Source organism: Pantherophis guttatus, chromosome 2, assembly GCF_059756535.1.
Source record: "Pantherophis guttatus breed Tessera chromosome 2, ASM5975653v1, whole genome shotgun sequence".
In the NCBI taxonomy this organism is placed as follows: Eukaryota; Metazoa; Chordata; class Lepidosauria; order Squamata; family Colubridae; genus Pantherophis; species Pantherophis guttatus.
Window position 1 is genome coordinate 23,966,615 of NC_142064.1, and position 16,587 is coordinate 23,983,201.

At 42.9% G+C, this 16,587-nt stretch overlaps 1 protein-coding gene across 2 annotated transcripts in view; it reads right to left on the bottom strand.

Moving 5' to 3' along the window:
- LOC117679149 (complement component C6-like) overlaps nucleotides 1–16,587 on the bottom strand; it is a 52,283-nt gene that overhangs the window by 17,842 nt on the left and 17,854 nt on the right. For both annotated transcript variants that reach the window (XM_087885646.1, XM_034440804.3), the window contains 5 exons: nucleotides 13,742–13,982; nucleotides 12,159–12,281; nucleotides 11,024–11,190; nucleotides 5,867–6,092; nucleotides 415–586 (listed from right to left, as the gene is read on the bottom strand). In XM_087885646.1, coding sequence (XP_087741772.1) covers nucleotides 415–586; nucleotides 5,867–6,092; nucleotides 11,024–11,190; nucleotides 12,159–12,281; nucleotides 13,742–13,982 — 929 coding nt within the window. The remainder of the gene's footprint in view (nucleotides 1–414; nucleotides 587–5,866; nucleotides 6,093–11,023; nucleotides 11,191–12,158; nucleotides 12,282–13,741; nucleotides 13,983–16,587) is intronic.

Sequence of the window (16,587 nt, forward strand, 5' to 3'; positions counted from 1 at the left end):
CAAAAGGGCTCAAAGTAGGCGGAAGCAACACATACTTTCCATATGAACTGCATTCCCCTAACCAGCATGGCTATAATGAAAAATGTTGGATTCCTGTGATCAGTGGAAGGTAACAGGTTGACTAGTCTGGCTTGGAAGTTCATCAAAGATTTCTGGAGTTGCTACAAGGCTTTTTGCTTTGAGCTTGTAATGAGAATGGGAATTGAATTCATAGATAGCTTTTGATAGCTGTTCTTTTTAGCTTCCTTTAATTGTTTTCCCCGGTGAAGCAAAAGAATTGACTGGCAGTGACTAAGTACAGGTCTTTTCTCAGATTTATCTGAAATGGCAAAGGATTGAATCCAAAATGTTGCAAAGAGCTATTCTTCTGAGCTACAGCCCTTTTCTTAAACCCTGGGACTATTATAGTCTTACCTGTCAACAAATATGGAAAAATAGCATGCTTCTTCTTCCGCTTGTTCACCTTCACATGGCTTCCCTCCATTTTCAGGGAAAGGATTGTTACAGGTGCGGCTTCTCTGTCTCTTATGGGAACCATCACAGGGACTCCATGAACCCCAGCAATTCCAATTACCATCAACCGCAACTGGAATACATGAAAAGGATTCACAAAACATCTGGATTAAGAGTCTTCTCCAGTGGTGGGATGTTGCCAGTTTAACAACTGGTTCGGTGATCGCTCGCTTCGTGCGTGGACGCACAGTTTGCACGCACACATGCCTACATGCACAGTTTTAAAAATACTAACTTTCTGTGTTACCACTTGGGAGTAACATAGCTGAGGTGCGGCAGATTGCCGCGCCAATCAGCTGAGAAGATAAAGGTAAGTAAAGTGTAGAGGCGGATGGGCAGGCCAACCTGATTGTCGGAGTGAACTGGTTTGCTCCCAGCTGATCATCAGATCTACCGGTTCGCCCAAACTGGTCTGAACTGGTAGAATCCCAGTTCAGATTCTACCAGTTCAAAATCCTGGTCTTTTCATAATACCTAGGGAATTGGTGGTCCCAAAGCAAGATTAGGTTTCAAAATCTCCCATTAAACACAGCCCTAGAGCAGTGATGGCTAACCTTTTTGCCATCGTGTGCCAGGAGCGGGGGGAGGGGGTGTCGCATGCGCGTGTGCCCACACCCAAAATTCTATGCGCCCTGCCCCCGCGCATGCGCACACGACCTTCCCAAGTTGGCAAACGGGTGTTTTCGGCCTCCAAGGGGGTGGGGAAGGCCGTTTTCATCCTCCCCACACTCCTAGGAAGCCTCTGGAGGCTGGGGAGAGCAAAAAAATGGGCCCTCCCCATCTCCCCCGAGGCCCTCTGGAGGCAGGAAACCATCTGTTTCCCTACTTCTGGTGGGCCCAGAAGGCCCAAAAATCAGCTGGTGCATGCCAGAGCTGAGCTTGCATGCCCACCGATATGGCTATGCGTGCCACCTGTGGCACGCATGCCATAGGTTCGCCTTCATGGCCCTAAAGTAACAGGGCAGATGGTTTTCTGCAAAATGAGGTAGAGAAATAGAGCAAGAGACAGTGTGCTTTAGATGAAGTAGTCCATTAACCTAACAAAATGATCTGGCAAAAGCCTCATTCACCCCATAGCTAATTCTGACTTTCAATGATGTAACTTTAAAGTCAGAGGTTAATGTATAATTGTGCGTATAACTGCTATGAAGAATATCAGAAATTCCTGCTTTATAATGTTTTTTATTCTTTTTGAATTTTTCTTGCACTTTTCGGTTCTCTCTTTGCTTGCTTGCTTTTTCTCTTCTCCACTTTATAATATAAAAAAAACAATATAATTTATATTATTTTGTGTTCGTTTTTATCATTTTAAAAGTTCTGATAAAAAGGACATTATTAAAAATACAGCTTTAGAAAATGACTTGTCAGATGAATGAATTTGCTGGATGACATGGAATCATATCTGAGATGGGCCTGACCCTCTGAAAATCCACTCAGCCCTATCTAACTGTTGGCTAACATGGATTAGCCAGTGGGCCTTGAAAACTCCATTGGTACAAGCTAAAAAGGTAAATGTAAAGGTTCCCCTCGTACATATGTGCTAGTCATTCCCGATTCTAGGGGGCAGTGCTCATCTCCGTTTCAAAGCCAAAGAGCCAGTGCTGTCCGAAGATGTCTCCGTGGTCATGTGGCTGGCATGACTAAACACCAAAGGCACATGGAATTCTGTTACCTTCTCATCAAAGTGGTCCCAAATTTTTCTACTTGCAATTTTTACATGCTTTCGAACTGCTAGGTTGGCAGAAGCTGGGACAAATAATAGTTGTTACCCATTACGCAGCACTAGGGATTCAAACTGCTGAACTGCCAACCTTTTCGATCGACAAAAAAGAGTTTGTTAGACTGTGGGTAGGTGTGCCAATCTGAAAACTCTGTTGGTCCAAGGCAAACACAAATCCTTTCATGTGGATGGACTGATGGAAACAGACAGTCACAAATCTTCATCCTTAGATCATTCACCCATAGCCCACTTCTACCTGCTGCTTTGTTCAGTTACATTGGCTTAACGTCCCTTGCATTTCCCAGCATGTTGGACGTCTTGTTATCTGTGCTCTGTTTTCCAATACTCTTGCTTGTCTCAATGTTAGCCACAGCTCTTGTCTTTGCATTTGCCCAGGGGCTAAAATGAGCAAGTTGTGATGTTTCAAGCAAAGCACTTTGAAGGGGCTTCAAGAGCAATGTTGCTCCCAGCTTCTAAGGAACAAAGTAAAGCATCTCCCCTACACAGAGCCGAAGACACCACTGAGAGAGACGCAAAGCATTTTGATAAACCAAATCATATCATCACTGCACTGAAGCCACCAACTGGGCTACCTCAGATAAGGCAAAATATAAATATGTTGCTAAAATCTGCTCTCTGGATTCATGAAAGTTTTCTTCTCTGCAAAAGAGGTTTCTCTTTTTCTATTTCATTTTTATACAGGTTTAGAATTCTTCTCCATGTCCTGTTTTTTGTGCCCTTTTCTGAGAGGTAAAGGAGGATGCTATCTTTCCTACCGTGTTTCCCCGAAAATAAGACCTGGCTTATTTTTGGTGGGATGTCTTCCCCCCCCCCATGTATAGGAGGTCCACTTCTGTTTGCTCACGGACGGAATGGAGCAGGAGGTCAAGAGACATGCCAGTGCCACAGCCACAAGGTGAGGTGGGAGGCAGAATTGCCCCATACGGCCCAGGCCAGCTTACCTCAGAGTCCCTGCAGCCAGGCCATCCATGCCCTGACACCTGCCTCACCTCACAGCCACGACACCAGCATACCACTTAGCCTCCTGCTCCGTTGTACCTGCGAGCAAACAGAAGAAGTGGGCTGGCAACCTCTTGGGCTCCTGCTGCTCATGGCTGTTGGTGCTGCCGCCATGAGGCAGGTGTTGGGGGCAAGGATGGCCTGGCTGTGGGGGCCCTGAGGTAAGGCGGTACATGGGATAGCTCCACCCCCCTGCTTCACCTCGTGGCCAAGGCACTGTGAGCAACCAGATGGAATGGGCGGCCGGGCAGTCAGGTTCTTAAGTAGGACTTATTTTGGGGGTAGGGCCTATATTAGGTGCACACATAAAAACATGGTAGGACTTATTTTCGGGATAGGTCTTATTTGCGGGAAAACAGGGGATATTGATATTTCTGTGTGTGTGTGTAGAGCAGGAGCATCCACTGGAGTTTTTAACTGGAGTTTTAACTGGAGTTTTTTTTAATCTGGAAAGGTTAAAAAAATGAGATCAAAGCCTAAGCCGCCATCTTGATTCTTTTAGCAATGCTCTTACTATATTTTCCCCCATACTTCCTGATTTGGAAAACAAAGCCTTTTATTTAAAAGGTTTTCTCATGAGATCTTTCTTGGAGCTTTGGTTGACGTGGAAAACCAGAGAGATAGAAGACCATGAAGGGAAGATTATATAGTGAAAATAGAGCATGTTTACTATATGGCTTTCCCAATCCTCTTTGTTAATTAAGAAAGGAATAAACATCCTGCCCCTTACTCTAACTGCTTTTCATGATACACAGCTGCCCACATCCATGGGGAGGGAATCACAAAAAGGCTTGATGGTGTTCACACCATTGAAATCCTGTCCTTTTTCTAAACTTGTTGACATTGTACATGTACAATGGGGTAAGGCTTCAGTGGCACTGCTGCAATCACCAACTTTTCTTTTTAAACTTTCCCTGAAGATACTAACATAATACATTGGTGAGAAGAGGCAGATGGAGAAGGAAGATCCTTCTGCCCCAAAGTTGTTCTTTTGGCTCAGGAATGTGTGTAATTTTTCTTTGATGCTTTTCTGGCCTTTTGATGGTTAAAATGAAGAAGTAGAAGAAAGGTTGCTATACCATCCCCAGATCAAGGGGAAATCTGTAGTACTTGTTTATTATTTAATTCGTTCTCATTACCAGCTATTCCTCTTCCTCTTCTTTAGCTCCTTTCTTATAAATGATAGTTGCTCTCAAGCTGCATTTACTCTCTGATCCCAATTTTCCCTGGCCTGTTTATTTCCAACCAGAAATAGGAGAATATTTGAATATTTTGTCGTGAACCAGAACAACTGGTTCTGGAGAACCGGTAGAGGAAATTTTGAGTAGTTTGGAGAACCGGTAGTAAAAATTCTGACTGGCCCCACCCCCATCTATTCTCTGCCTCCCAAGTCCCAGCTGATCAGGAGGAAATGGGGATTTTGCAGTAACCTTCCCCTGGATTGGGGAGGGAATGAAGATTTTACAGTATCCTTCCCTGCCATGCCCACCAAGCCACACCCACAGAACCGGTATTAAAAAATTTGAAACCCACCACTGCTCCATATAGCATCATCCAACTTAGTGCTGCAATTAGATATTGCTCAGTAATATGCTTTCTACTCCATATAAGATACAGTCCTGGTTTTGATGTGAGATGAACCTCTTCTCAGTCAAATGAAATCATGGTCAAGGGATTGTTTTTACCAGGGACGAAATGCTACTAGTTCACACCGGTTCAGGCGAACCGGTAGTTTAAAAAAGCTACTAATTCATCCAAACCGACGATCAGCTGTGCTGTGCAATTTAGATCCGCTAGAAAGCGGAAGGAAGGAAATGCTGCTTTCTAGCGAATCTAAATCGTGCGGCACAGGTGTTTCCCCCCCCCGTTCTACTTATCTTCTTAAGCCTCCTTTTTCTGCACGCAGCGTGTATTTGGCGCAAACTGCGCATGCGCAGGCAGCCAACCAGTGGCAAACCGTGGAGGATTTCACCACTGTTTTTTTATCCATCTTGATATATTACTGTTACTATAATTTCTGTGGATGGGAGATTCCATTTTAAGGCAGTTCTCCTAACCCACAATTAAAAGAGGAAGGAAGGAAGGAAGGAAGGAAGGAAGGAAGGAAGGAAGGAAGGAAGGAAGGAAGGAAGGGAGGGAGGGAGGGAGGGAGGGAGGGAGGGAGGAAGGAAGGAAGGAAGGAAGGAAGGAAGGAAGGAAGGAAGGAAGGAAGGAAGGAAGGAAGGAAAAAAAGAAAGAAATATGATAAATAGTTGAGGAAAAGGGGATTTAATTACTTAATGCAAGGGAGGAAAATGCATACTCTGAAGCAGCTTAATGCTTTGCCAAACTCTTCATTCCCTGAAGAAAAGGGGGGCTTGTTCTCTTTAGCTCGCTTGAAAGAAAATAGTTCCAGCCTATTAATTCCTAATTATCTCCACTCGGTTTCATCCTTGCTAACTTTACCTGGGGCTAATATATGAGCAGGAAGAATTATAAGGAAGGGGGAGAGGGGGGAACAGATTTGCCAAAAAGTTGAAACAGCCTGGAGACACATTTCAATCCAAAATCTAGAAGATTAGGAAAGCTCTATGTAATGAAATATTTGCATTTTTATTCTGTTAACTCACATACCTGAATGATAATCTGGTGCCCGTATTTCACAGTTATCACCGTAAGTCCCAGCCCGGCACACACATAAACACTCTGTTCCAGACAGCACTGCCTTGCCATTGTTGGGGCATGGAGCACATTGGCACGGGTCAAACTGTGCTGCATACTCAGAAAGAGCTTTCCTAAGATTGCTACGCTTGGTTGCTGCACAGGGGATGTTCTTCACCAGCTCCAGAATGGAAATCAGCTAATAAACAGAAGAGGTGGACATCAATAGAGCCATGAACATTCCACTCTACCACAGTTTTACTCTGCAAGCATCTGTTAACAGGCAAAGTCTGAACAATTCAAGGAGATTTGCAAGAAGGGAAGGGACTCTTGCATGATGACGTCATACTTCAATTCTGTGACATATACTTGAGTCAGACCTCATCATGCAAATACCTAAATGGGACATGTGTGCCATGACTTCCCTTTCACTTTAATCAATCCTATGCAGTTGATACCTTTTCCTTATTCTGGATTTGCAATTCCAGCCGTAAGAATTTGTTTTACTTCCTTTATACTTAATATCAAAATGAGTCTCAGAGTTCAATGCTCTTTAGACCAGTGTTTCTCAATCTTGGCAACTTGAAGATGTGTGGACTTCAACTCCTAGAATTGCCCAGTCAATGATTTATTCTTCTTGTAGCCTGGACCTTGAAACACAATCCAGTTGATGGTGAAGACAGATAACTGGCATTCCTCTTGCCAAGGCCAAATATTTTGTTGACCCTTTGGTAAAAAGGAAACAACCATATTTGACTATAATTGACACATGACATAGTTGAGCATGCTGGGTGGATATTCTGAGAGTTTTAGTCGAACATATCTATAACACATGTCAAATTGTTGCCAGCTGGGATAAGCCACAAATCAGCTTTGCACAATTGGCCTTTGTGCAGGAAATAGGAGTGCCTCAGAGGTGGGTTTCAGCAGTTCTGGCCAGTTCTGGAGAACCGGTAGTGGAAATTTTGAGTAGTTCGGAGAACCGGTAGTAAAAATTCTGACTGGCCCCGCCCCCATCTATTCTCTGCCTCCCAAGTCCCAGCTGATTGGGAGGAAATGGAGATTTTACAGTATCCTTCCCCTGGAGTGGGGTGGGAATGGAGATTTTACAGTATCCTTCCCCTGGAGTGGGGAGGGAATGGAGATTTTACAGTATCCTTCCCCTGCCACGCCCACCAAGTCACACCCACCAAGTCAAGCCAGACTCACCAAGCCACACCCACAGAACCCGCAGTAAAAAAAATTGAAACCCACCACTGAAGTGCCAGTGTCTGAAAATAAGCCTGCTACTACTTGAAATGAAAGAAAAAGTAGAATTGAACCATTTGTTGGAGCCACAAATTCCATTTTTATTTTATTTTATTTTATTTTTAAAAAAACCTTACCATCCTACGGATAATCAGAAATGCATAAGATGTAGCACTTGGCATACCCTCCAACAGTATTATATCCAGCAGCACATAAATTACAAGATACATTACTTCCAAACCTATTGTGGCGGCATTAGATACTCAAATTAAAAGATTTGTCCGAAATAACTTCCTGGTTCAATGTCTAATGCTAACATTTCCTGCCAATACATTTGCATGTCCAGTTTTCTGAGATTATATCATATCACAGAAGTTGGCAAGCCGTTTAAGTGTTGGGCATTCCCCACCTTGCAATCACCTGGAATGTTGGCTAATTATTTAACCTCATGAGGCCAGGGTTGTCTTGATTTCTAAAGCATGGTATTTGTGTCTTTATTTAAATGGTGAATGAAGTTAATGGGGAGGGGAACAATAAATGCCTTTAGCTGTTGATCCACGTCATAGCAGTAAAACATATAGCAATCAAAGGTTGTAATATGATGAATCTATTTATGTTTTCCCTGCTCTATGTTTCTCTTTGTTTCCCCAACAGCAATTGCAGCAATGGTGGGTTTCAAATTTGTTTACTACCGGTTCTGTGGGTGTGGCTTGGTGGGCATGGCTTGGTGAGTGTGGCAGGGGAAGGATACTGCAAAATCTCCATTCCCACCCCACTCCAGGGGAAGGTTACTTAAAAATTCCCATTTCCTCCCAATCAGCTGGGAATTGGGAGGCAGAGAATAGATGGGGGCAGGGCTAGTCCGAATTTTTACTACCAGTTCTCTGAACTACTCAAAATTTCCGCTACCGGTTCTCCATAACTGGTCAGAACCTACTGAAACCCACCTCTGAATTGCAGTCAAAGAAATATAATTCTATATCTACTGACAGTGGGAAAGGCTAGAAACTTTAAATGTCTCATTGGTTCTGTTTTATAAAACTTTATGAAAAATTAATGCCTGAAATTCCTTGTTCTCCTATTTATTTTCTATCCTCTTTTTCTATTATGTCTATTAAAGAGCACGCCTGTGACCAGGGAACTCCATTTTTTGCCCAAACTTTTTAAAGTAACTGGAAATCTATAGTCATTTTCCTAGACGTTTTATCTTCAGAGGTAGGAGCATCCATTATGATCTCAGACAGAAGCGTCAAGAAATGTGGGGGAAAACCACAACTGCTGGAAATGCAGAAATGTGTAAGAGAAAAAACTGTGAGGTCTCCAAAAGAGTCCAAATAATGTTGAGCATGCTCAAGGACTATATAATCTGCTTGACTGCTCTGGTACAGCAGGGGTGTCACTCAAGGCCCGCGTGCCAGATCTGGCCACAGAGTGCTTAGACCTAGCCCGTGGAGCCACCCTGGAAACAGCGAAGGACTGGCCCATGGTGACTCTGCTAGCGAAAACGGAGCTCCATTTTAGTTGGCAGAGTGTGGCCCTCTCGACCTCCATTTTAGCTGGCAGAGTGCTCAGGCCACCACAGCAGAGGTGGGTTTCGGCAGGTTCTGACCAGTTCTGGAGAACTGGTAGCGGAAATTTTGAGTAATTCGGAGAACCGGTAAATACCACCTCTGACTGGCCCCGCCCCCATCTATTCTCTGCCTCCCGAGTCCCAGCTGATCGGGAGGGAATGGGGATTTTGTAGTAACCTTCCCCTGGAGTGGGGTGGGAATGGAGATTTTACAGTATCCTTCCCGTGCTATGCCTACCAAGCCATGCCATGCCACACCCACCAAGCCACGCCCACAGAACCAGTAGTAAAAAAATTTGAAACCCACCACTGCACCACAGGCAGCCCCAACACGAGTGATGTTGAGCTGGCCATGCCCACCCTGGACACACTCACCCGCCTCCACCCCGAAGTGAAACACAATCCTGATGCAACCCTCAATGAAATCGAGTTTGACACCCCTGTGTTAGAGGGACCAAAAAGGCTGGGTGCAGAAATGCAATGGGAGATCTTGAATAGCAAAACTGTACCAGGCTATTCATTGCAGGTAGTCCTTGAGTTACAACCGGTCTCTTAGAACCCATTTCAAATTACAACCAATCCAAAAAAGGGGACTTATGATTCAGTTCTGAGGTTGCAATAGCCAGGCCCTTCCAAAATCATATGACTGAACTTTGGGCACTCAGAAACACTGCAGCATTTATGGCCATTTGCAATGTCCCAGAATCACGTGACTGTGTTTTATAACAATTTTGCAGAAAATCAGCACTTCCGGTTTTCGGCAAAACTGCCCATTGCAAACCATTGGTTAGCTTAATGATAGTGGTGCTCACTTAATGACTGCTGCAAAAAAGCAGGTTTATTTTCAGACACTGCCAATCCCATTTCCTGCACAAAGACCAATGGAACAAACCTGGTTTGTGGCTGACCCTTTTATTACCATCAAGGTCATAATGGGCAGGCTCCATTCTGGTCATATGTCAATAGCAATGGCAATAGCACTTAGACTTATATACCGCTTCGCAGTGCTTTACAGCCCTCTCTAAGCGGTTTACAGAGTCAGCCTTTTGCCCCCAACAATCTGGGTCCTCATTTTACCCACCTCGGAAGGATGGAAGGCTGAGTCAACCTTGAGCCTGGTGAGATTCGATCTGCCAAATTGCAAGCAATTGGCAGTCAGCAGAAATAGCCTGCAGTACTGCACTCTAACCACTGCACCACCGCAGCTCCTACTAGAACTACCTACACGAGACAAATGTCTAGTTTTAGACTAGAATTATATACATTATTATAGATAAATATGTATGTGAATTGTATAGATAGGTATATGTAGGTATAGATGAGCCTTGGTGGCACAGCAGACTAAAGCACTGTTAAGTAATACCAGCTGCCTGCAATTACTGCAAGTTCAAATCTCAGCAGGCTCAAGGTTGACTCAGCCTTCCATCCTTTCGAGGTAGGTAAAATGAGGACCTGGTTTATGGGGGCAATAAGCTGACTTTGTATAAAAAAGAACACCACTTAGGGGTGGGGCCAAAAGCCCTACTAAGCAGCTTTATACAAAAGTATGAAGGCTATTGCTTAACGCATTATAAGCCACCCTGAGTCTCTGGAAAAGGGCGGCATATAAATCGAACCAATAAATAAATAAATAAATAATTGTATAGGAATAAGGTATAAAATTACTATTATTATACTATGTTTAAATAACGTATAAGGTGTAAGGAATATATTATTATATTATCATTAGTATATTATGTATTAGTTTAAAGTGTTGGAAGATGCTTGGGACCAGTGATGTCATATCTATGTCCAATGTTTTTAATTTTGAACTACTAATAAAAAACTTTTTTTAAAAAAAAAAGAAAAGAACTACCTGAACTGTTATGGCAGTCTGATTAGTGATATCTTGCTTTGTATTCCTGATATTCACAGGGGGCTGACAAATGCTTCTCATGTTGCCACTTTTCTTAGAAGATTCAAGGTTTCCATTCAGAAACAAATGGAAGGCCACCCTGAGAGACAGCAGTGGTTATAATGCTGGCTAACTCACTGCTCACTGCCAGGAGTTCGATTCGGACCGGATCAAGGTTGACTCAGCCTTCCATCCTTCTGAGGTCGGTAAAATCTGAGGACCCAGATTGTTGGGGGCAATAGGCTGACTCTGTAAACAGCTTAGAGAGGGCTGCAAAGCACTGTGAAGCGGTATATAAGTCTAAGTGCTATTGCTACCTAGTTTGGGTAATGAAACATCTGCAGGAAAACATCTGCAGGAGAGCAGCAAGGACCCCTCATTTCAACCCTGAGCTACACATATTCTCCTTTATCGCTACCTCAAAGTCGATCACAGTTGGATTGTCCTTCATCGATTCCAGCCAATTGGTAAAGACGGTGTGCTCAGGAAAAGCTCCTTTCCTTTCCCAGGCAAGAGCTGCAGCAAACTGGGATCTTCCACCTTTGATGAAGGATACGGACTTCTCAGAGGATTGCAGAAATGAACCTGGAAGACAGATTTAAGGCCTGTGATTGGAGCAGCAACATAAGCAGGTAAAGTTCGTAGCAACCATCAGAAGTCGAAACAGAAAATATTTTGTCAAAGCCACTCTTGGAAACCAGGAAGAATTAAAGTAAAGCATCTTCGCCTAACAATATCCTTTGCTGCATTTTTTTAAAGTGGATTTATCTATTGGTGCACCAAAAAAGGGAGGATGTATTACGCCATCAAGCTTCTTCAACAGCCATACAGAAAACAGAAAAGGCCTTTCTCACCCCCCCCCCCCAGAGGTCCTCCAGAGGCCAGAAACAGTCTGTTTCCTGACTTCCAGTGGGCCCAGAAGGCCCAAAAATCAGCTGGCCAGCGCGTGCATGTACGTCGGAGCTGAGCTTGCGTGCCCACCGATATGGCTCCGTGTGCCACCTGTGGCACGCATGCCATAGGTTCGCCATCATAGGCTTAGAGCAAGGGTGTCAAACTCAAGGCCCAGGGGCCAGATCCGGCCCATAGAGTGCTTAGATCTGGCCCGCACCGCCACCCTAGAAGCAGTGAAGGACCAGCCCAGGGTGCCTCTGCCAGTGAAAATGTGGCCCTCCCGAGCTCCACTTTTGCTAGCAGAGCGTTCAGGCCACCAGAAGTGCCCCGACATGAGTGACATCGAGCTGGCCACACCCACCCTGGCGAAGCTTACCCTGGCCCCATGAGGTCAAACACAACCCTGATGCAGCCCTCAATGAAATAGAGTTTGACACCCCTGGTTTATAGAGTGCTATAAAGCACTCTGAAGCAATATATAAATGCTATTGCTAGTTACAGTTATCTGTCCCTGAAGGATCACAGGAAATTAAAGGAGGCACATGAGTGTTTGAGTAAATCCTAGTGGTATTAACATTCTTATAATTTGTCATTGGAAGCTCTTGGACTGAAATTGGAACCCTATGTTCCCAAAAGGTCACATTTTCCTTGATAATCACCTTCATGACGAGCAGACATTCTGTTGCTTGTACAGCTTGTTCTCACTTTCCTCCTTTTAAAACCAAAGATACGCCTGGTCGTTTCTGTCCGGATGCACTCTTGCGATTCTGCCTGTGTTAAACCTTAAGAGATGAAAGTTATTTCTAGAATATTTTAGCATTAAAAAAAAATGAGCATTCCTGCTTTCTTCCCCCTCTTCCTCCTCCTCTCCCCCTTCATCTAAATTATATGCACTTGACATATAAGGAAGCGAGACTGAAAAATTAAAATGGCCATTCAATTTACAATAGGAAGAGCTGTAGACCGAAAGGGTATATTCTTATTAATTATATCTGTACATGTAGCTTTTCTTAATTTGAGACTGCTTTACTTTTCTGTTTTGGTTGGATATTATTGTTCCAGTTTCCCATTTCTTACATAAGTCATCTAAGCAACTTTTAATAGAATTATTATTTTGGGTTTAATTAGTTGCTTGTAAATTGCTGCAAATGGTGCACATTCATTTTAATAAATTTTACTCTTACATAGTGTATATTTTTAATGATGAAAAAGTAGGATGCATTATTTTATTCTTAGTGGTACATTAATAAGAAGCTTCTTGTGCCATTTGCTTTTCATCTGGATGCAGTGATTATTTTAATATAGTAAATGACAATAAAATAAACCAAGAAATGGAGATATTTCTTTATGTTTATTTCTGCTCATCACAGGGGTGAAATCCAGCAGGTTCTGACAGGTTCTGGAGAACCGGTAGTGGAAATTTTGAGTAGTTTGGAGAACCAGCAAATGCCATCTCTGGCTGGCCCCAGAGTGGGGTGGGAATGGAGATTTTGCAGTATCCTTCCCCTGCCACGCCCACCAAGCCACACCACACCCACCAAGCCACACCATGCCCATCAAGCCACGCCCCCAGAACCGATAGTAAAAAAAATTGGATTTCACCACTGGCTCATCAGTTGGGTTTGGGGTCCTCATGTTCTCTAAGACTGGAGCATTTTTCTATCACAGTAGGATCACTCTGTGAGGCAGTCATGTAAACCTGACTTTTCAAGTGGTCTTTCTCACAGAGAAAGCTTCCAACAACACAGATATTCTCAATAAAGGAGAATATTTGTAGCTCAGGGTTGAAATGACAGATCCTTGGTGCTCTGTGACCTTGGTTGTTTTCTTGCAGATGTTTTATTATCCTACTAGCACTGATGATGCTACCTAATCCATGTAATGAAATGTCTGCAAGAAAACAGGCAAGCTCAGAGACGACCAAGGACCCACTCACAGATGTTATCATTTCACATGCCTTCCATTTTTCTAAGCCTTGCATTCTCCCAAGCTGGATATGTTTTTTAGTCTTTGGTGTAAATGTACATTTGGTTCTCTTCTCTTTTAATCCTCTCAGAATAACAGAGTTGGAAGGGACCTTAGAGGTCTTCTAATCCAACCCCCTGCTCACTAAAAAGACACACGGAAAGGAAACGATGGATTACAGTGCTGCACAGTGAAAGGATAAGGCAACTTTTCCATTCCCAATATAGTTACTAGCCCAGTAATGGGTCCCCATTTTCTTTTGCTAAGGACCATATACCTGAATTTCTCAGCTCTTCAGCGCTGTACTGATAAAGGAGGTCATATATGCCTCCCAGTGACCCAGAGGAATAGTAATGTGTGCCGAAATCATCAAATATCTGGCTGTAAAGGGGATAGTTGTACTCCAGGGGCAAGCTATTAAGCGCCTCTAAGAACACCTTCGACGGCTGCAAGTCTGATTCCTTCATTGTGAAGTTGGATACCGCTATCACTTTATGGATCCTAATAAAGTTGGACTCCTACAAATGAAGAAGAGAAAATGTGACTGTGATAATTAAATAATGATAATTATTTATTTATATAATTATTTAATGATAATTAAAATGTCTTTTCCTAGATCCATGATATCCAATGATCGGTTAATGATGATGGTTTTATCGAACCAAAATTAGAATCTCTTTATCACCTATTACAGCCAACCAAATAAATAGCCTCGCCCCTGTTTTTTAAGACGAGTTTGTTAATGAGAAACTTGAAGTCAGCAATTTGTATCTAGGTAGCACATAGTCCTGGATCCATTTCTGTGGCCCCTAAATGCATGCTCACATGCACACATGCATACAAACCAGTGGTGGGTTGCCCCTGGTTCGCACTGGTTCTGTAGAACCAGTAGTAAAACCGGTGGGAGGCTCCGCCCACCAACCCCGATGTCATCAGAACGCTTCTGCGCATGCGCAGAAGAGCACATGCGAGCAAAGCAAGCACGTGTGTGGCCCTGTTGCAAACTAGTAGTAAAGGTAAGTAGAACCCACCCCTGATACAAACATATGTCCACGTTATGTCTGGGGAAATACAATATATTTCTTTTATTTGATCAATTAAGTTCTAAAACAGATATATCAGGATGGCATCATGGGCTATCATGTTTTAAGCTATCCAGAAAATCCCCAGAAACGAAAAAAAGATGTGTACATATTAGCTGTGCTTCTACCTGTGACATCATTGCTATACTACTTGAAGTCTTTCAACATGAAATAAAATAAATAAATAAAATGGCACTCCAAGCTAGAGACAAATTACCAGCTCCCTTTTAAATTCTCTGCTTCATTTAATGGTAGATTTTAATCTTTTTTAATCTTAAAGTTTTAAATAATATTTGTGCATGGACATTCAGTCCTCTCATATAACATGTAGTTTTTTTTTTTTATTAACACTTATTCAATTTGCAATTCTTGGCCACTCTCCTGCATGAAATATGGATGCTGTTATTATTGTTAATAATCTCTGCAGTAATAAAAGCAGTTCTTAAAACTGAAAACAGTATTAGAAATCATGCTCGTATTTGCCTTCCTTGGAAAAAGGAATATAGACTTTGAATGGAACAAATGCCATTAAGCATATTTGTTGAAAATAAACATTCTGGAAAGTAGTATGCATATGCTTTTAGCCACTGAGGAGTCATATCGTATTTGCACATATATAAATATTAAGACAAATAAATGCAGCATGCTGTAGCATGTCCAGCATAGATAGACTTTACTGGAAGAAAAGTGAAAATTTTAATCAAAGGACTCTATCAAGTCCCTTAATTTCAAATGAGGCATCTATATACACATTGTCCTCGACTTACAACCACAATTGAGCCCAAACTTTCTGTTGTTAAGCAAGACAGTTGTTAAGTTGATTTTGCCCCATTTTACGACGTTTCTTGCCATAGTTATTAAGTGAACCCCCCTGAGATAATAATACAGATAGACCTCAACATACAACTACAATTGAGTCCAAAATTTCTGTTGCTAAGCAAGACAGTTGATATGTGAGTTTTGTTCTATTTTACGACCTTTTTTGCCTTAGGTGTTAAGTGAATCACTGCAGTTGTCAAGTTAATGACATGGTTACTAAGTGAATCTGGCTTCCCCCTTGACTTTGCTTGTTAGAAGGTCGCAAAAGGTGATCACATGACTCCGGAACACTGCAACCGTCATAAATATGAATCAGTTGCCAAGCATTCATCTTTCAATCACATGACCATGGGGATGCTGCGACTGTCGTACCTGTGAAGCCAGATTCACTTAACTGTGTTACTAACTTAAGAACTGCAGTGATTAACTTAACAACTGTGTGTTCTGCCCCAGCTATGGACCCAAAGAACACAGCCCACACAAAGTCTGTACAAACCTTAGTTTACTAAATTAAATCAGTCTTTTTCAAATAAAGGCTGTTAATTTACTTTCTTAACAGCCTACAAGAATCCAAAAAATAAATAATCATAATCTTACTAGGATTGGCAGAAAGCCCAGAAGCAATTTGCAGGACACTGATAAAAGAACTAAGATCCAGACACAAAGGAGAATGAACTAAGTTGTTCCCTGCAAATTGCCTCAGTCGTCATCTGTCCATAAATAGGCTAAGGGAGTGGCCAATTAGCCCCAAGCCTTACTCACGAGGAGACCTCCTCCTGAGGAGCCACTCCTGCCTTTTGGCAGCTCTGCGTGCCCATGCATCGAGAAGAGGCTCCTCCTCTTCGTTCTTTTCACTTAAGGGAGCTTCTGGAGGTTCTGAAGGCCCTGGCTGAATCCCCGCCTCTGGCACCACATCTTCTCCAGCCTCATCATTGTCCGACTTGAGTGCCAGCTGCACAATCTGCTGGTGCAGCACCACACCAGCCTCCTTGCTGTCGGAATCAGCTACTAGCTGCATAGGCCGCTGATGGGCCATAACACTGTGGCAGGAAAGGTCGTAAAATGGAACAAAATTCACTTAATAATGGTCTCGCTTAGCAACAGAAATTTTGGGTTCAATTGCGATTGTAGGTTGAGGACTATCACTGTAAAGGTGCCTCATTTGAAAGTCGTAAGTCGAGGATTATCTGTATCTTGCTTCACCAAAGGCACTACTCCTGAT